The sequence below is a fragment of the Emys orbicularis genome, chromosome 6, assembly GCF_028017835.1.
Source record: "Emys orbicularis isolate rEmyOrb1 chromosome 6, rEmyOrb1.hap1, whole genome shotgun sequence".
Taxonomy (NCBI): domain Eukaryota; kingdom Metazoa; phylum Chordata; order Testudines; family Emydidae; genus Emys; species Emys orbicularis.
The window spans coordinates 56,248,760-56,270,760 of NC_088688.1; the positions used below are offsets into that span (position 1 = coordinate 56,248,760).

At 36.5% G+C, this 22,001-nt stretch overlaps 1 protein-coding gene across 1 annotated transcript in view; it reads right to left on the bottom strand.

Annotated features, from left to right (window-relative positions):
* Positions 1-3,561: 3,561 nt before the first annotated feature.
* MEF2C (myocyte enhancer factor 2C) overlaps positions 3,562-22,001 on the bottom strand; it is a 147,965-nt gene continuing 129,525 nt past the window's right edge. Inside the window, exons 8-11 of the mRNA XM_065406954.1 lie at positions 15,902-16,074; positions 13,620-13,749; positions 12,700-12,835; positions 3,562-3,976 (exon numbers count right to left, since the gene is read on the bottom strand). Coding sequence (XP_065263026.1) covers positions 3,655-3,976; positions 12,700-12,835; positions 13,620-13,749; positions 15,902-16,074 — 761 coding nt within the window. The 3' untranslated portion in view covers positions 3,562-3,654. The remainder of the gene's footprint in view (positions 3,977-12,699; positions 12,836-13,619; positions 13,750-15,901; positions 16,075-22,001) is intronic.

Here is a 22,001-nt window from a genome sequence, read left to right on the forward strand (position 1 = left end):
AGCAGATGGCATAAACAGGAACAGATGAAGTATGCCATGTTTAGGCAACAGCCTTTATTGAGGTTTCAAGTGGCTTTTAAAAAATTACAAAGCGTTTACTTTCTAAGAGAAGAAGAGGAAAAAGAAAACAAAACAGCATTGGTACGTCTATAGTTAAAAGATGGGTATATAGGATAATACATACAATACAAAAGGATTGACATTCTTGAAAACAGTATATTGAGTTGTTTTATTCTTACTTTAGCTTTACCTGAAAAAGATCTGAGAACAAATATTTTTATATTATTCATTAAAAACCATTAAATTCCACTTTTGGGAAAAATATAAGCCATTTTGTTATAAAACACAACTTTTGAAAAACAGTGAAATGATAAAAGCTCCATTGTGAAAGGCAACAATGCATACAATATACAGATTGTGCAACTGTGTACATCATATCATTGTTGCCAGCAACTGGGCTAACTGAAAACACCTTTTTAAAGAAGGATTAGTTTAGCTACAACAATATTTGGAGATGTACAAAATGCCACTTAAGGTATTTGAACTTGCAATTAAGAATGTTGCCTAAAACATTATATAACATGGATTAATGTAAAGTAAATGTTAATACTCTTTTAGGGCTCTGCCCCAAACTCCTTAAATACAAAGGACTCACACGATAAACCCAAATTACCTTTGCAACACAATACGTGGTAAGTTACAGATAAAGGAACAGGTAAAAGTAGACAGTTATAGTTTACAGAAAGTTACTTCACAATCAAAGTTGTGCTTCTTTTAATTAGATCAGTTTACAAATATGTATTATCCCCCACTATCTTGCCACTATACTTCTGTTGAGCTCAGTAGCAGGAACAAAAGGGACGACTGGCATCCGTATTCATGTGATTCGATTTGCGTTAGTATAAAACCATGGTTAGAATTACTAAAAATTGCCACGGCAATACCTTTCATGCTACTTTCCGCTAGTTACTTAAGGTAATGTATGTTATACCACTACTGTCTTAGAATCTCAAATTTCCTTTTTCTTGTGTTGCTGAGGCAAATTGTAAGGTAAACTATTAATATGGCTATTCTTCATATTTCAATAGACTGACTCCCCTACCCCCATTGACAAGTTACTACTAACAATATTCATAAACCTAAGTTTTTTGAAATGGCAAGGTACATTTGTGATATATTTGCATATTTTAGACACATTAAACTTTAAAAATCTCAGACTGAGAATATGAGAATAGATTCATTTTAAGGTGAAGAAATGTATTTTGAAAAAGAGTTTTGTGTTTTAAAAAACTGATTATGGGCGCTAGTCTCACTTTTTGTTATGCACACGTATCTTTTTTCTGATCCCACAGATTGCTCTACGAGACAGGATGGATGCAGTAGCAACATGTTGTTCTGCTTAGAGAGCATCCAAAATACGTAGCAATGCACTAGCCTCTGCATGACCAAGTGTGCACTTGTAGTCAGGTTGCATATAAAGGAAGAGCCCAAGTCATAATGCACAATGTACACTATACACCATTTGCTACCACAGAGAGGTAGACTTTATCAATGAGCAGTGCACAGCAACTGCATGTATAGATGGGAAATAGAGTGTATGTTTCCCATAACATAACCTCTCCGTGTTGATACTTAGACAGCTATTGCTGCTAGATTCCTTACTGTGTCAATGTATCTAAGTGGGAGACAGAACTACTCTTGAAAAGAAGAAACATTATCAGTTGTACAATGGCACTAAAATCTTAATGGGGAATTGCACCAAAAAAAAAAAAAAAAGCCAACAAATCCCACCCAACATAAATGCTGAACTAAAAATCCTGTATTCCACCATTTTCCTGTAATAGTACATGAGGGACGAAGAGGAACTAAAATGAATGGGATATTCTTTCTGTCTACACGATTTTAATTAAAGAAAAATATATGGTAGGAGAAAATGGTGGATGCTCCATGCAAAACCTGTTTGGGTGAAATACACAGGAGACATTGTTCAACAACATTCCCTCTGTGTGATAATGTGACCAATAAGGGCTACGAGAATGATGGTGACCTGTTGGCTAAGTATTGGTTGTACAAGATAAATCTGCTTTTGAATGCTTCTTTTATTGACCACCCAAATCTCTCTAAGATTTCTAAAATTTTATAACTTGTGTTTCTGTGCCAACTCCTCACTTTTGACTTCTTTCTCCACTACTTGTGGAGCTCTTCACCTCCACTTAATTACCTGGCAGCCTTAAGAGATGCACATCCAATTCTAGCAGACAGAATATCAGCTTCATTTAATTTATGAGAAAGGGCCAAGTTATGCCACTTTGTCATTTAATTGTGGAAAACTACAAGATACACAGGACATAAGTAATATCAGGGCCCTGAACTTGTTACAATGCACAAAACAGCATGAAAGAACTAATCAGTATATACAATCGATCTCAGTTCACCCAATGATTTGTAAATGTTGTATTAAAATGATTTAGGTTGTTACATCTTGGGTAAATTCTAACCTTTTACAGATTAGTTTTTTGACAGCTGACTTTGAATCTGTAAAATGTATGCAGAGTAAAAGAAAACCAAAAGAAAATAGTTACTTAAATGTGCAACTGCACAAATATAATCCCCCCACTATTAAGATAACAAAAACTTTTGCTATTACCATAATTATATATATTAGAAAGCTATACACAAGCATGTTAATTTCACAGATTTTTTTAAAAGATTCTTAATATTTTATATAATTAGAAATACACATTTCAAAAACAAAACTTCTGCAAAGAGAAAACAGTTATCTTGGTTAGCAAAGCATGGAGTTCTTCATGGCTTAGGGTAGTGCTTTCTATACAAAAAGTCCTCTGTTTGTTTTCTTCAGGACTGTTTAAAATATTAGCGAAGCTATCAAGGAAAAAACACACATTTTGGCTTAAGGAAACTACAAAAAGCCACAAATGCTTTGCAAACTCTGTCTTACTTTTTAATATGAAAATAAGCAAAATGTAATGTACATATTTTTCTATTTTTTATTTAATAAGTAATGCAGACCCAGAATTTTAAAAATTAAATATGTTAGCCCTCAAACACAACATTTTTACAAGTATGGTCCTCTTTTACATGTCTTTGATCCTTTTAACTGAGTGCCATACTCTAATGATATGCCTGCATGTTTGTGAGCATTTTAGGTATGGTAGGTGACCCAGACTCTTTCTAACATTTCTTCATGGCCACCCATTGCTGGGTCTGTCAAAACATCTGTACATTTTCTATATGTTGCATAACAGCTGCTTTCTCTCTCAGTAAAGTCTGCCACTTTCTGGCAAATGTTTCCTTTTGTCTATTTACATGTAAATAACGTTGAACCTGCAACATGACACTATCTATTGTAACATACATTTTGCAAGGGAGCACAACAGTGAAAAGAAGTTAGCCTTAAAATCTATTTTGTACAAGTGTTCTGTTGTACAACTCAAGTGCTAAGCTTATCTCAGCATTTCTGTTTATCTTTATACTGTATCACTGAGGCAATTTAAAAGTACTTTTACAAAACAGAGTACCTGACTTTTTTTTTTTCCACACACGGCACATATAATGCATATCGACCCCCCCCCACCCCCATTAAGGTATAGCACACACACACTGCAAGAAAAAAACTAATAGGTAATAACGTTATCATGTTGCCCATCCTTCAGAGAGCCGCATGCGCTTGACAGAGGGGCTTTCCCTTTCGTCCGGCGAAGGTCTGGTGAGTCCAATGGGGGAGTGGAATTCGTTCCGATGATCCTCTCGGTCGCTTCCATCATATGAGCTGCTACAGCTGCTCAAGCTGTCAACAGGAGATCTCCCCGCCTCGTGGCGCGTGTGCTGTGGGTATCTCGAGGGTGTGGTGGTACGGTCTCTAGGAGGAGAAACAGGTTCTGACTTGATGTTGAGGCTTTGAGTAGAAGGCAGGGAGAGATTTGTACTCTGAGATAAATGAGTGCTAGTGCAAGCTCTGTAGGAGGAAAGGAAACCCAGTTACAGACTGAGGAGGCATGGAGCCCCCAGAAACGTACAAACACTTGCCCAAAACATCAGTTTAAAGACTCTTATGGATAACAGTGCATGCCAGGAATGTGAGGAATATTCTCTAAGGAATATTGAGACCCAGTGAAAGAGGCATCACAACAGACATGACCCTCTTGAATGGCTCTATGGTATTCCCTATCAAGAAATTCTATTATTTTTGTAAGTGCTATGATACATTTTGGATGCTGAGCCTTTGCACTGTTGAAACCACTAGAGTTTTCTTTATAACTGATGAACATTAGAACATAAGAATGGCATTATTGGGTCAGACTAATGGTCCATCTAGCCAAGTGTCCTGTCTTATGGCAGTGGCCAGTGCCAGATGCTTCAGAGGGAATGAACAGAACAGGGCAATTATCGAGTGATCCATCTTGTCATCCAGTCCCAGTGTCTGGTAGTCAGAGGTTTCGGGATACCCAGAACATGGGGTTGCATCTCTGCCCATCTTGGCTAATCACCATTGATGGACCTATCCTCCATGAATTTAGCTAATTCTTTTTTTAACCCAATTATACTTCTGGCCTTCACAACATCCCGTTAACAAGTTCCACAGATTCACTGTGCATTGTGTAAAGAAGTACTTCTTTATGTTTGTTTTAAACCTGTTGCCTATTAATTTCATTGGATGATCCCAGGTTCTTGTAATATGAAGGGGTAAATAAGACTTTCCTATTCACTTTCTCCACACCAGTCATGATTTTATAGATGTCTATCATATCCCCCTTACTCGTCTCTTTTCTAAGATGCACAGTCCCAGTTTTTTTAATCTCTCCTCATGTGGAAGCTAATTTTTGGTGCCCTTCTCTGTACTTTTTCCAATTAAAATATATCTTTTTTGAGATGGGTCGACCGAACTGCATGCAGTATTGAAGGTGTGGGAATAAAATGGATTTATATAGAGGCATTACAATATTTTCTGTCTTATTATCTATCCCTTTCTTAATGGTTCCTATTCTGTTAGCTTTTATGACTGCTGCTGCACATGGAGCGGATGTTTTCAGAGAACTATCCATGATGATTCCAAGATCTCTTTCTGAGTGGTAACAGCTAATTTAAACGCCATCATTTTGCATGTATAGTTAGGATTATGTTTTCCAATGTGAATTTCTTCTGCATTCATCAACACTGAATTTCATCTGCCATTTTGTTGCCCAGTCACTGTTTTGTGTGATCTCTTTGTAACTCTTTGCAGTCAGCTTTGGACTTAATTGTCTTGAGTAGTTTTGAATCATTTGCAAATTTTGCCACCTCACTGTGTACCCCTTTTTCTAGATCATTTATGAATATGTTGAACAGCACAGCTTTAAGCAGGGGGTTGGACTAGATGATCTCCTGAGGTCCCTTCCAACCCTGATATTCTATGATTCATATGATTCTATGATTCTATGTCAGGGGAATATATTGCTTTGCATGTGGGCACACTCAACTCAAACAAAGAGTGTCATAAATACCAACAAAAGTTATAGTTCTTACTGTGTTATTGTTAAGAGAAGAAAGAAAGAAAGAAAATATGCTAAATGCTTATTCTAACTTGATTTTTTGTTTGTATATTTGTGTGCGCAGGTTAGAGGCAGCGGGAAGCTGTAATGTGTGGGAGCGAGAGAAAATATGAAAAATGTTCATTATTCTAAAATAAGGGAGAAACGATACCACTTGCCTTTGAAGAATGTTTTGTACAAGAGCACCACCTACTGGCCAAAACTGAATTTCCCTTTTTTATTATACATATCTCAAAAGTATCTTTCTTAGTGTGTAATTCTTATTATATTCTGAGGCATGGTTCCAATTAAGAACCATAAATCAGGCTGAAGTCCCCGGACACATAATTTCAAGGGTTTTAAGAGTGAGGGAATATTTGGGGAGATTTTACTTATGCAACATCTACTGTAACTCCAGTGAAAGGCAAAACAGTATTTTGTCTCATTTTGGCAGATTTATACTTGAAACAATTTGGCTTCTCTACTGAAATTATATCAAACGCTTTTATCACTAATTGTCACAATGTTTAATAATGGATGGCTATTGTTAGACAACAAAGACAGAACAAAGTGCTCCAACAATGATTGCTTTCATCTACCCTGCATTCATTTAGAACAGTTTGTCAAAATTTGCTACTGTACTCTCCCCCTAGCATATTGCAGGGCTCATTGATGCAAATGTTTTAAAAAGTGCAGTGAGGTGTACAATTCCTTCCCTCATGCACTCCCAAATACATTCTGAAGGCAAACGGGGTACTCTCTGTTGCATTTTGGAAGTACGTTTTAAATGTGTGGAGAGAACTGTTTGTTAATATTAGACGTGATCATTTCTACTTACTCAGTGAAATATTCTACTTTTGCTGAGACCTTGATGAAAAAAATCCAACAAGAAATAAAAATATACTCCTGATTGTTTTCATTTTCCTATGGATTTAATCTTGTATCCCCTTAGGAGAGGTTCGGGCTTTGCCTGGGATAGTAGGTTGGCAGTTTAATAAATATTTTAGACTAGAGGTGGATGTGGATTCAAAACTTGGCTCTGAATCTGAAATTCCTCAACATATGGGGTGTTGGGGACCTGGAGATTTGATTTGGGACTGCCTGTGATATAGACCCTTGATATATAGCTCTGTAGAGATTGGGACACTTTTAAAACACAGGAATATAATTCTTCAATCCAGGGTAAGGCAAGTATATCAGTGAAATTTTCTCACATGATTTGATGAAACACACTGATCTGTATCTCTTTATATACACTGTACTATATTATATATTACAGTCTCTATAGGCAGCAAGTTTCTGAACAGGGTGACCAGATAGAAAGTGTGAAAAACTGGGACGGGGATGGGGGATAATAGGAGCCTATATAAGAAAAAGCTCCAAATATCGGGATTGTCCCTATAAAATCTGGACATCTGGTCACCCTATTTCTGAAAGACAGGTAGGATGAGTGCAACTCTTGAGAAATATAGCTGGCATTATTGCAATCTAATGTACGTTATTCTTGGTACAGAGGTTCAGGAACCAGTGTGAAAACTTGTCTCTTTAGTCTTCATTAGCCAAAACTTTGTGAGTCATAAGCTGATGTGGTTCATTATAAGTGATGATAGCCCACTATGCACGGGTATACATTGCAAGTGTGAGTAAGACTTAGAATGCAAGGTGGGAGACTGCAGCTATATGAAGGACTGATCTCTTTTCTTCGTTATAAAAGGGTAGGACACAGGTGCTTTTCACTATTAAATCCAAATTCTGCATGGGCTAAATACCTGGTTTTGCCTTTACATGTTAATGGAGCAAATATCAATGTCTATTTTACACAAATGCTTATTTTACCTTCATATAAAATGCATTACATAGACCCAGGCTAATATTATCTTTGCCTTTTGAACAACACAGCAACCTCCCTGAAACATAAATGGGGTTTAATGTAGAAAATCCAAGGGGCAAAAGAAAATGATTTAATTTTAAAGAATTCTATACAATTACTAAACATCAATTATTTGTCAGATAACACCAGAAAATGGGTTAAAACTATAGTAAAGAGCCGAATTATCAGGCACACAGTTAAACACGTATGTTGACGAAGAGTCAATAAGGCTTTTGTAAAGGGAAATCATGCCTCACCAATCTATTAGAATTCTTTGAGGGTTTCAACAAACAAGTGGACCCGGGTGAGTTAAATTTGTTAGTCTATAAGGTGCTACAAGTACTCCTCATTGTTTTTGCTGATACAGACTAACACGGCTACCACTCTGAAATCAGTCAATATAGTGTACTTGGACTTTCAGAAAACCTTTGACAAGGTCCCTCACCAATGGCTCGTAAGCAATCATGGGATAAGAGGGAAGGTCCTCTCATGGATTAGTAACTGGTTAAAAGATACGAAATAAAGGGTAGGAATAAGTGGTCAGTTTTCACAGTGGAGAGAGATAAATAGCGAGGTCCCCCAAGGATCTGTATTGGAACCTGTGCTCATCAACATATTCATAAATGATCTGGGAAAAGGAGTAAACAGTGAGGTGGCAAAGTTTGCAGACAATACAAAACTACTCATGATAGTTAAGTCCAAAGCTGACTGCCAAGCATTACAAAGGGATCTCACAAAACTGGGTGACTGGTCAAAACAATTGCAGATGAATTTCTGTGTTGATAAATGCAAAGTAATGCACACTGAAAAACATAACCCCAAATATACACACAAAATGATAGGGTTTTAGTTAGCTGTTATCACTCAAGACAAAGATCTTGGAGTCATTGTGGATAGTTCTCTGAAAACATCTGCTCAGTGTCTAGTGGCTGTCAAAAAAGCTAACAATGTTAGAAACCATTACGAAAGGGACAGATAATAAGGCAGAAAATAAAATGCCACTATATAAATTCATAGTACCTTGAATACTGCATGCAGTTCTGGTCGACCCATCTAAAAAGACATATTAAAATTGTCAGAAGTATACAGAAGGGTAACAAAAATGAGTGGAACAGCTTCCATATGAGGACATTAAAATTAAAAAACTGGGACTGTTCAGTTTAGAAAAGAGACTAAGGGAGCATATAACAGAGTCTATAAAATTGTGACTGCCATGGAGAAAGTGAAAAAAGGAAGTGTTGTTCACCCCCTCACATAACACAAGATCCAGTGGTCACCCAATAAAATTAATAGGCAGCAGGTTTAAAACAACCACAAAGAAGTACTTCTTCACAGAACATGCAGTCAATCCATGGAACTCATTGACAGGGAATGCTGTGAAGGCCTAAAGTCTAACCAGGTTCAAAAAGAATTAACTAAGTTTATTGAGGATCGATCCATCAAAGGTTATTAGCCAAGATGGTCAAGGATGCAGCCCCATGCTCTTGATGTCCCTAAACCTCTGGGACTAGATGACAGGGGATGGATCACTTGATAATTGTCCTGTTCTGTTCATTCCCTCTGAAGCATCTGGCACTGGCTGCTGTCAGAGGACAGGATACTGGGCTAGATGGATCACTGGTTTGACCCAGTATGGCCGTTCTTATGTTCTTATAATCCACTCACACTGACATTAATGTGGTCATCTTTTTTCATACATTGCACAGAAAACATTTAATTTCATAGGAATAATAAAGGAAATATACGTCAAATATTAAACCTCAATTCACATTCAAATCAATATGAGTGGCACACAGAAATTATTTGATGTACATCAGCTGGGGCAAATACGATTCCCTCTTTGGGCATGGATGGTTCATTAGGAAGTAGAGTTAGCATGGCTCTTCTGTGCAGGGGCTAGGAAATGTCAGGATGAAAGGAATCTGCAAAGGAGCTTTGACTTTGTATGCCAGTGACGTATATTCTGTATGGGTCTCCATCTGTTCTAACCTCCAGTTGGAATTTGAGTCAGGGTGGGTTTGGGAAGAGGCATGGGTATTAGTGGTGAATCTATGACCACATGGCCCTTGACAACACAGATTTTCATGGAGTGGGAAAGATGGCATGCCCCGCCCCCCCCAGGGCTTTGTCTCTGGCTTTGCTTTCCTCCTTGCCACAGAATACATTTATTTGTACATGTGTGTGGGTGAGGGTACCTAGGGCTTAGCACTGGATATTAACCAAGACCTTGAGAATTTACTGTTATAACTACTAACTATTTGGTCTGTTAGTCAAGAATTCTGGAGCAAGCTTATGGATCTGAGCCAATTCTTTGTTCCATAGGGTTGAGAAAGGATTGGAGACACTTCCACTGTTATATAAATAACTGTCTATATAAAAAATTATTTTGAATAAATATTGTGGTTGAGTATTTAAGTCTGCATTTTTATTTATGAAACCCATTCTTTTGCCCGTAGCTAACACTCAAAGCAGAAAATGTGCTGTCTTAGATTGATAATTATGGACAAGGAAGAATGTATGCCACGTAGGGGAGTCATGTGGATCAAGAAATTGGCAACTGGATACAGAACCATTCACTTGTAGGTTAGAGCTCAAACCCACTTCAGGTCAGTAGTGACCAACAACTCATGGCTTTTGTTGATCAATCTAAAATAGGTAGTTCATAGAGGAGAGGTGTCAAAAAGAGGAACACCTTTTCATGTAAAATGTAATTTTTTTCGATCAGCTAAAGAGCTGGTAAAAAAAAAAAAAAAGGCCAAAAACTGAACAGACATGGGGTCTGTACTACTGTGATGTCCTTAGAAATTATCCCTCCAAGACTGCTCAGGAACATGGGCACTAGTATTGTTGCTAGTCAGTGACTGGACCAAGATGAAGAGCAGTGGTTCTTCTGCACTCGTCTTAGAGCCTGTTCAGACAATGCTGCCAAAACAGCAGCTGTTGCGGAGCACAGATTCATGGGGACCCAGGCCACCTGGGACAAGCTGTAATACTACCTATGCTCCTGTGCCATGTGGAGTGGAACATGAACTGCAGTGTACTGCTATTAGGCATTGGTGATAGAGCCCCCTGGGGAATCTGCATGCCTCCCTTATTAACCGCCCTGTCTGAGGCACATCATAGGTCTTTCCCAAAGCTTGTTTAACAGAAAACACACATTCATTGTTCGCTTAAGTCCTTCCAAATAAACGTATTAGTTCTGAACATATTAACCTATTTCCCCTACCTTTGCATCCCCTGGAACTCACCTCCCTCAGCTAGTATAGTATAGGAATTTGGAGGCAGGTCAACTACACTTTCAGTCTGTTTGCTCAAATTTCTGAGAATGGTTGAGGGGTTTGGGTACCTAGGGTTCTTACAGAGAGTGGGGCATTTCTTTATGTTTTTGGAAGTTCTAGTTAGCTGATCTTCTGCTCATGTGGGCTGTGTTTGTTCTTATAAATTTGTGTTTGAATTGTGCATTTTAAAGAAATTGTTAAATCACCCAAAGCTTAGGATAGGTGCTTTTGTATATAAATCTCAATATACAAAATAAAACTAAGAAATCATGCTTATTTTCTGCATAAGTGGAAGACTCCTCTGGGGCTGTCAATGAAGCAGTTTTCACAGTACTAACTTCACTTGAAAATCATTGAAAAAATAATTTTAAAACCAGAAGCCCAAAACACGTTCCACTAGGCACAGCCATTAATTTTCAACTTTTTTGTGATATGAATTAGAAACATATGATGATGTGTGACATATCTAAAAAGGCATGCTGTTAGTTTAGGATTTAATTTATACTTTGTTTGGTTAACCAAATAGTCTTATTATGGTAAACCATTGAAAACAATCAGCTATACAGTAAGTTATACATTGATAGCTAACATGTGAGTTTTCAATTTCTTTGGGATTTTATATCCCTAGATGTACAGTTAACATGTTTGCCCCAAAACAGTACATGCCTCAAAAAGAAAAGCAATAAGGAAGGGATAATGAAGACGTATTAAGACTATTTTTTCTAAATCAGCACATTTTGGGTTGTATGTGTTTATGCAGTTAATATCTGTAACTATGTAACTTTTTTTTACAGAAGTGGTATTCAAAAAGTATATGTTTCTTCTAAACCTTTGTTTAGCCATTCCTCTAAAAACCCAAGCCAATGGCACACAAGAGGTCAAATAAATTACAAAGAGAATTTTGAAGTTTAAACCACATTTACAATATTAAATACTTTCAGATTATGGCAGCAGTCTTGCAAAAAAAAATTAAAGCTTATGTGTAACATTTGTCTTTTTGAAAAAGGTTGATTTGATGCTTTCAGATGCCAGTGAACTAAAACTTTACTAGTTGATATATTCAGTCAATTTTAATTTGTACTTTTCTCAATGAACAACTTTCAATTCAAGCATGTCTGGCCATATCTTCAGCTATAATGTTTGCAGTGCCAGCATACACCTAGGACCTGGCTCACTAGGATTTGTAGGAGTTCAGCATCTCTGAAAATCAGGCCTTTAAAATTTATTTCAATTAGCCAATAGTTTTGTTTGTTTGTTAAATGAATTAGGTTGTTTTTCTCATATGAATTTCACATTTTATAAAATATTTAAACCATACAGGACTGTTTTATTGTAGGCTTCACATCTACTGGAGAAATATCTTGAAAATGCCACTAGAGGGCACAAATACATATTCTCTTAGACACAGGCAAACCAAAATTAGGTTTATCTTCTGCCAGATTCTTAGTCACAATTATGTTATACTTCTATAAAGCAGTTCCAAATAAATGAAACTTGCAAGTCACAGCTGAGCAGATGGAATTATGTGATTATCAGACAAGGTTATGGATTCATCTCAGGTCAAATCATGATGCCATTCTTATTTATCAGTGATTTAAAAATATGTAAAATTTGCAAATTTTACTTTAAAAGTGTGCACTGAACTACAGGGAATCAAAAAGCTTAAGGGAAACAAAAGCAAAAGAAGCACAATTATGAGTGTACTGTTTTGTCTTCTGTGTTGGAAATTAAATATCACTTAGACAAATGAAGGATTAGATAAACAACAGTACACTTTCCTACAACACTGAGAAAGTGCTAGGAAATAGAAGACTGTAGTTTAGCTACCTGCCAAGGTTCCGATGTGATACCAATTTTCAAGTTTTGGATTTTGAAAGTGGAGCTGTTACATGTAGTAGACTTTTGTTGATATGTTATCTCATTTATGATTTGGGATTAATTGGGTTATAGAAGCCATTGTTTCTCATGCAAACCAGCATTAAGTAATGTAAAATGACAGGATAATCTAAGGAATATTGCTTACCCCAATTGACTGAGGGCAGATGGTGGCATGTTATGTAGATGCTGCTGTTGCCAGCCAGTTACTGAACCAAGATGAAGAGCACTGGCTGTGTTAAACCCAGAGAGAGATGATAAGTCTGCACTACTCAGTGAGTATTCTAGATATGAAAAGAGAACAGACAATAGCTAAATTAAGTGGAAAATAATTAAACAATAAGTAGCACCATAATTTAAATTTTCATACGTAATATAATAAGCTTTTTTATCTTCATTATGCCAGTGGTATTAAATTGCACTAACAAAACCGGAGCCTTTTCTTAAGTCAACTAATCAGTTTGGGAACAAATAATGCACTAATAACATCCTCTAATTTATGGAGGCATTTCCGGACATAAAGATCCAGAAATGTTCTTGAACCATACAGTCATCATTGCCATGCATAAATAGTCATAGTTTCACAGTCTTTAAGGTCAGAAGGGAGCATTAGCTCATCTAGTCTGTATAGTGCAAGCCATAGAATTTCCTCTGTATTGAGTTCAAGAGTTTGCATTTGACTACAGTGTATCTTCCAGAAAGGCATCCAGTCTATATATCCATCTAATCTATGCAGTACTGATGTGATGTGATTTTCTGTAATGTTTAGCTGTGTGAACCAAAGAAGTGCCCCTTTTAAGTTATACTGTTTAGCAAAAGTCTTTCGGAAAAGGCTTTATAGAGCAGTTTTCCATTATAACAATGCAGCTGCTTCTTGAATCCCTGTATGTCTCAAGTCATTTATAGACTCAGAGTAAGCTAATGAGGCTTTCAATCACCGAAAGTAATACAGAATACAAATTCCTCTCTTTGGTGCAGCATACATAAAGGAATTTCATTACTATTGAGCCACTGCTTAGGTCAGTATCTTGCTCTCCCCTACTATTCACATCTTACATTGATACTTACCGGTACCATATGTTGAGGAAATGGCTGATGGGTATCCTCCCATCCCTTGCCCTGGCAAAGTAGGAGTTGCTACGGAAACCACTGGGGTAGCCAATGACTGAGCAGACTGGGAGTTATTTATCCTCTGATTCTTTTAAAGTAAGTAAAATAAACAAATTATTAACAGGTTTAAATCAGTTAAATGTATTGGATTTCAGGGTACATTTTGTGCATGAGATACAACTTAATACAGGTTTCATGAAATTAATCATTTAACATGTCGCTTTTATGAACTCTGTCAACCCTATCATTTACAATCCTTCAAGAGATTAGTTGTCACCATAGTAACCCATTACATCAGTATCTCCTAGGAAACCAAACTTGTAACAAGTAAGATTGCTTTATTGTGGGTAGAAAAGAGACCACGTGAAAAACTGATGAAATATGTAAACTCAACTTCCATTGTTTTGCTTTTCATTCAAATGCAAAAATTTTATTAAAATCAGCAATAATAGATTTTATGTTTAATTCAGTAAGCAATATTGCGGCAGTGCTGCATAATAAACTCTCTCCAGCAGATGGTGCTCTGGCTACTTCATTCTTTCTCATAGTAAAACAAACTTCAAAAATATTACCTAGCAAAGCAGTTACACATTTGTCTTTAATTCTTTGGCACTGGATATTTCAATGCACAAATTGCATCAAGGAATTCAAATTCTAGGAGCAAAAGGATAAAATGTCCAGAGAACCACTTAAAAAAACCCCTAATAAGGTGTGCCACTTGCAAAAAAAGTAGTCTACTTTTAGCATGCTAGCAAAATACTAATAGTGGCTAAGCTTCCTTCTCAAAGGCTTTTTTTTTTTTTTTTTAAACATGCAGAGGTTGAACAATATAGGTAACAATTTCATTCTTGTCACCTATGTTATATACCAAATCGATAATACTGGGAATGCTTAATTTTATTTCAACCACTAACTCCATATAAAAAGCAGACAAAACAATTGTTTTTGTATTAGTAGGATGAGCATCACTACCACTTACCAAAAGCAGATCAACATCCTCAGACTGAGAGCATAGGAAAGGAGTGTTAATAATTAGTAAACGTAAATATTTATCAGCAGACAGCTTTCAAGCACAATAAATAGCTTCATCTGATAGGCATAACAGGTTAAATAATTTTTGAACACTGTCTACAAAAATAACATTTCATAAAGACATTCTTTGTCCTCCTAATGAGATATTTGTCTCAATTGTGAAGACAATCTATCCAGTTTTCAGCACAGGTCCTTGTCTCACTATTCATTATTTCTCTCCAGCCCCAGTGGCTGCAGAGATTGTATAGTAGCACCTTGTTGCCAGAGACCTGACCAGTCAAAGAATCCCTTGGAAAGTATCAGTTTTAAGGTCCTTGGAATAAATCATTTGATGGAGACAGCTTGTCACAGCCTTGGTCTACTTGACTGTAGCTTCATAGGAGACTGTATTTATTACTCCTCATCTTTTAAGAAGAGAGCGTCACATTTCTGGGGTTTTAGTTTGATATTCAAAGTTAATTTATAATGCATCAGGCTAAAGTAGCCAACTTGCAAGTTGTTTTAATAGCTTGTCTGTTACATAATGGAAAAATGTGTTTACTGCACTATCAGGATCCTTTTTTAATCATCCTCACTTTTAATGTTACATCGCTCATGAAAGATTTACTCTTTTGTAGGGAATAGAAAGACACTAACATGAAACGCTTGATGACTCAACCTTATATCATAAGTCCTCTGCTTCAGCTTTGTTAACACAGACAGGAGATGCATAGCTCCCAGGTTAGATGCTTTCACTTTTTCTTACTACATCTAAGGAATAATTACTGCTTCTCATCATTATAAAATGTGACCCTTGTTCCCAGCACGACAGATTTCCAGCTCATTTGTTTCTGGTTAGTCTGTCATTTGCTGAGGCTCTGATTGTGTGGAAACTAAACCAAAGTTGTTAATTGCAGATCATGTATAGGACTAAGTTCAATCTTGTAACAAATCTAGGAAAGGATTCTCCAGTCACTAGGAAGGAGTGCTAGGAAATTGAGAGTGTGCAGAAAACAGTTACCATTTTTCCAACTGAATAGAAAAGAGGAGGAAGTAAAAATGACTTCATAAAAAATATAAACAGACGTGGAACCGGTCTACAACCAGAGCGGACTGGACAATGTCAGAATGTAGGGCCTGATCCAAAGCCCATAGAAGTGAATGGGAGTCTACACAGAGAAATAGCCATAGTTTGAAGGGAAAGAAGAAATGCCTAAGGAATGCATTACCACTGATGGCATTGTATTTTTGCTGCCTGGTGGAATAAGCACTCGGAGATCTGGTTTACGGTTGTTCATTCCCAAATTCATTGGGGGCGGAGATTTTGCTTGCATATTCTTGTTCAAGTTGCCAGGTGAGACCAGCAGACCTGGTGAATTTCGGGGGTTGCCATACCCATTCCCTGTTTTTTTGGAAAAACAGAACAAAATGTTAAGAAGAGGAGTAGAGATTCAAACACATTTCCTAAGGTTGTACATGAAAATTAAAGCTTGATATTACCAAAACCAGCATATAAACTGACAAAGCTTACTATGGGTGCAGTGTAAGTGCCCATGTGTGAAAATATAACCCATCTGGTATTTGGAACAATTGGTTTTGAGACACTTTCCCTCATGACAGTTGACCTTTCAATGATGCAGTGAATTAAATGTGATTATCTGACACTATTGATATACTGTAGAGTATTGTGCACTCAGACCAGCCAAAACCTAACTTTCGTTACAAAGAAGAGTCAGGAAAAGTCAGACAATCTTACGGTTGAAAAAAAATGCAGAAAACTGTGCTGTGCTTTCATGGACAAATACAAGAGGATTGTGACTTGGCTGACTCACTCCTTTCCAGTTCATGGTTTTGTTTTGTTTTTAGACAAAGAACAAGTATAGCAAGGCTATAATTTCCAGAAAAAGCCGGGGGAGGAATAGGAAGACTCTTAAATGCTTTTCTACTCTCTTCCCCTGACTTTTAGGACCTGATCTTGTCAACAATAAATTCAATGGGAGAAGGAGCATGTCCTTATTTGGAAAATGCCCCTGATATCTTTCCTCCTGCCTTCCGCAAATCCTTGAAACAATCCTGACAGGCAAATGCTTCGTATTGTGCTAATTTGGAAGCAGTTTCTCCTCTATAACTGCAATAATACTAGTGCTTGAATAGCAATGCAATTAATGTCTTCCCAGCCCACCAAAAACAAGACCTTTCCCCTCTCACCCATGAACCTTCCCTGCAGAGAAAGCCTGGGAAAAGAGATGGCTTTGTAATGTGCTCTCCAAATTCTGGCTCTGTGGGACCAAGGGAGGTAGAGACAATGTACAACCCCACTGAAGTAAATAATATTAAATCTTTAATGCGGACAGAGAGGGAACTCTCACATATGAATATCAAGAAAACAAATATTAATCAAAATATTCCATTCTGGGCTCATGTTTAGTTCAGAATTAGCAGACTGAGATATGCAAGTAATCTAACCTCTATAGGCCTCAGTTTCTCCATCTTTAAAATGGGGATGATTGCCGTACCTCCCAGGGGTGTGTTTGAGGGTACACCATAGGAATACCGATAAATAAAAGAATGCATCCTCTTGGTGTAATGTAGCATGTTGATTTGTGTAATTAAAATGTGTCTGAGTACTAAGAATATTAAATCATAATTTTAATCTGCAAACACATAAAGCTAAATGTATTCATGATATCAAGTATAATGCTCTTCCGGATACTTGGAAAAAATTAAGATAAAGACTTTAAAGCATCAAAATGACTTCGGATATATTTAAAATTTTAAAAAGTCTTGTTCATAGTTAAGTTGGCTGTTTCTTTTCTCAACAGCATCCTACAGGTAGCAAGATAAAATATGTATTAATTAAAATGTGGATTTTACACTCATCAAAATTGAAGTAACAGAGCACTTGCAAGAATTTTTCATTTAGTATCATACAGGTTTTTTTAATGAACAATTATTTTGAATGTGTATTTGCTATATTTTTAGCCTTAATTAATGCTATGGGTTATTAGAGAGATGGTGATTGAAAGGAGGACATTTTAAGGATGGTATTTTTCTAGAAGCTATGCAGTGCTTTTTTCTTAAGATGAAGTTCAGTTTGACAAACACAACATATGCTTTACTCATGTGAGATCTGGTTTAAACAAACAATCAAATGGAAAATTATCTTGGTAATTGCAAAAAAAAAGAAGCAGCAGCAGCATTAAAAAAAACTGTTAAGAAGTGTGGTGAAGTGATCTACAGAAGAAGCTGAAGCATAGGCAAGGTTTTCTCTGATTCTGGTTTTCATATAGGAGCTATTTTGTTAAAAGGAAGTAAAACCGCCCTGTGAAATGTGTTGTAATATGATATGACAAGCATTTGTTCCATGTGTGAAAATGAAGCTGTTTTATAAAAACTGTATGCTTGTTTTTTTGTTTTTTTTTAATATTCTATAATAAACTTTCTGAGATAATCCAGCAAAGGCCATGTACCATAGCGGATTTTTTCTGCTTCTGATTTTTGGAGAAAAGAAATGTTTAAAACAAAAACAGTACAATTTTCCACAAAATATTTTTATCAACCCAATGAAAGAATTTAATTTATTTAATGAAAAGAATTTAACATCAGGAATATCTTTCCATCATTTAGAAATTATGCTATTCAAAAACATCAGGTTTTTTATATGTATTTACCTACTGATATAAAATATTTTGAACAGTGATGATATTTTTTAGGTTTATATTTTTAGAACATCAAATTATTTTTAAGAACTACTGCAATCTTCTCTTTACCAGTGGATTTCTGCTGTTCTTGGCATATTATGCCAGCTAGCATTTTGGAGCCATATAATGACCATTTCTCTTTCCAGCCACCAAATTGTTTTTCTTTTGGCATAATGTGGAATCAGGAATGTAAGACTGTGGACTCTAAACCAATGATATTGGAACCCATCATTTGAAAATCAATGATGAATACGTGCATGCGGTTTACAGCGAAGAAGAGCCTGCATTTAAACCAGCTCTCTAAACCGCATCCTCCTTCTTACTCACAAAGCTGTGGCCTGCTCTGAGGCAGCTGTCCCACCTTCAGATAAATCCACCAAAGAGAATGGTCTAATTTACATTCAGAGGCAAAAAAACTGTATAAGCCTTCTAATATACAGATTAAACCTTTCTTCATCCTATACTTTAAAATTACACTCCGCCTGGAGAATTATCAATTTAGATGTGACTGTATGCAGAACATCACATTCCACTACCCACTAGAAAGCACAAAAATTATATGTCATGTATGAATGGATTTCCTGATTATAGATTATAAGAAAATGAAGAACAGATGGATTTTAGAGCAAGTTTGCTTTACATTTTTATTTGGTTAAAAGCCATATTTCCCTGGAATAGAACATTTTTAAACATTATGGATATAATTTATAATGCAAAGTGAAAATAAAAACAGTAGATGTACAAATTTTAAAGGGCATATGTCAGAACATTCAAATTTACAGCAGTTTCAATTCAAGAAACTTTAAGCACAAATTGTTTTTTCCTGTGTTTTGTTTGTTTTTGCTTTGTTGACTTTAAAGAGAGAAAAGATTTTGCACATAAAAAGAAATTGCTTATAGCGAAGTAAAATAGAGGAGTAGCGCAACACCACTAAATGTAGTGCAAGACTTTGTATTTGGATTAACTGCACAATATAAAGAAAAATTCTTTCTGAGTATAGACTCCTTTTCTTGGGCATGTTCCTGTGCCCATCAACCAGGGAAAACTCCCACTGACTTCTGAGAACATATTGCTTAAGTAAAGATTGCAGGATTGAGCCTTATATATCACCTTTTAAACTCTGTCAGATCCAAGAAAGAAATTTCTATGGAGCAGGAGCTAGTTAATCAATAATAATTAATACAAAATGTTAGTCCATTAAAGGAAAGATATTACTTGAACTATATGAGATATATTTTCTCAGTTATTTCAAATTAATTATTTTTAATTGTTCACTTCTATGCTGTAAGAACTTTAAGATGAATTTTCAAAAGTGCCCAGCAAGCAAAGTGAGGCCAATGCTAAGTACTTTGGAAAATTTCATCTTTAATAGCCAGTAAACAGCATTTAAGACCGGATGCTGTATCCCTCACTCAGATTAAGGCCATATCAGTAAGGACAGCAGGATTCGGCCCATATCTTTTTATTCTAAAATGGCACCGTCAAGAATTTTAGGCTCAAAGTTAACCAAGTTGGACAGTGATTCCTGTTTAGATTTCTGAAAGTTTTGATTAGTTTCATTTCATCGTTAAAAATGCAAGGAAATAAAAATAATAAATGAACAACAACAAAAGAAGAAGACAAAGAAGGAGAAATACTTGTCACGTAGGCCGAGATTTTCAAAGCTGTCTAGGAGCTTTTGATGCCCAGTTCCCATTCATTTTAATCGTAATGGAGTGTCCAAATTCTTGAGGCGAGTTTGAAAATCTCAGTGATATTTTCAAATTGCCAGCATTACTATTCACCTACAGGGTTACTTTTGGACATGTATAGTCATTTGCACAACCTTGCTTCGTGTGACCAGCAAACCTCTGAAAATATATGTGAAATTCAGAATGACACTATATAAAAGGGAGAGCCACTTATGCTGTATTTTACCTTGAAATTTATAATACACACAGAATAAGTGAGAAGAGAATGCAGAGAGTAACAGAAATCTTGCTAATTTTACACCCAATTCTACATTCTTTACTCAGTCTAATCTCCCATTGACTACAAAAGGAATTTTGCCTGAATAAGGAGTAATTAAATGCTGATATACAGGCCTCTAAGGACTTAGGTGTCTCTTTTCCTCTTAGTCCATATATATAGTTCTTATTTCCTTTAATTCATGTGCACTGATGGCAGAACAGAACTTATAGTTTACCACCGAAACAAAATGGATACTCACCCTAATGCATAAAAGCCCAGGAAATCATGCTCACCTACAACATAATTTTGGAAGGAGCTAATGACTGAAGGTTTTTACTCACATGTTGCATCTGCTAATCATTTCACAGTACATTACCTTGGCTAACTGCAAGCAATAGAAGAAAACTGAAGTGGAAATATGTTATCTGAGAAGAAGAAAATCTTTACATTAAAGTACCTGCCCATTCCCACACTATTACACTAATGGACCATCTCTACTGAATTACAGGGAGCAGACCAAGATAGATGTGGTGTATAAAATCTACTGACTTTGAATGAAAAAATATTTCTGGCATATCATGAAATATCAGCTGCTTTTGTGATGTTGTGGAGAAGGGTATGGGGCTAAATAAATATTTTTAGGAAAGTAGAGAAAAATAGCTCAACAATTCTGTTCTTTTAAAGATTTTTTAAAAATAATCATTCCTTAAAAAGTGACTATGTAAATTTAGAGATAAAAAAGCCTGTATGATGTGATGTGATATTATATTATATCCCGGTGAAGTAGCTTAAAGATCATTAATGAGAAATTGTTGCCCTTTCCTCTATAGCTATATAGGGTCCTAGCCGCAGTGCAGTTCTGCTGTATAAGGGAGAGGGAAGGATTTAGGGGCTGTGCAAATACGATGATGATGAGAGCAGTGGAAACAATTTAGCAACAGGCTGTGGCTGAGGGTGTGCAAAATGGGAGGGTGCAATTACCCTCCTACACTCTAAAGGGCAAATGCTTAGTGGCGCTCCCCTGGGGCTGTGCAGTTTCCCATTGCTGCCGTTGCAGGGCTATGATCAAATCTTTGGATAGACAAAGAACCTACCAACGATGTCCCAATGAAAATAAGTATAATTTTAAAACATAACTAACAAGAAATGTGTGAATGCATTTGATAAACCAGCCCAGTAACACACAATATTGGTAAGACCGACAATGGCTTGGGAATAGGGAAGTGGGTGGGGAGGATCTGCTCCTCGGGGAATATGATGATTTCCATGAGAAGAAAATCATATGTCAGCCCTCTTCCAGCCCCTGGAATAAGGGTGTACCAGGGGATGAGAGAGAAGCATGCTTTTGGCTATTCTAGGTGGGTGGGCAGACCTTTGGGGAACTTTGCAGCCAAGGTTACACCAAGGTCTGAATGACCCTGTACTTGCACTCTCCTGTCTGTCTGTATCCATCTGTTGTCTCTTGTCTTATACGTAGTTTGTAAGCCCCATGAGGCAGAGACCATCTTTTTGTTCTGTTTGTACAGCACTGAGCAAAATATGGCCCTAGTCTATGATAGAGCAATACAAATAATAAATAATAAGAATACTGGGAACACACTAGTTATTTCAATCCAGTTTTGCCCTCTCCACCCAGCTAAATGCAGAAATGGAGCAACACACAGATTTGCAACTATGT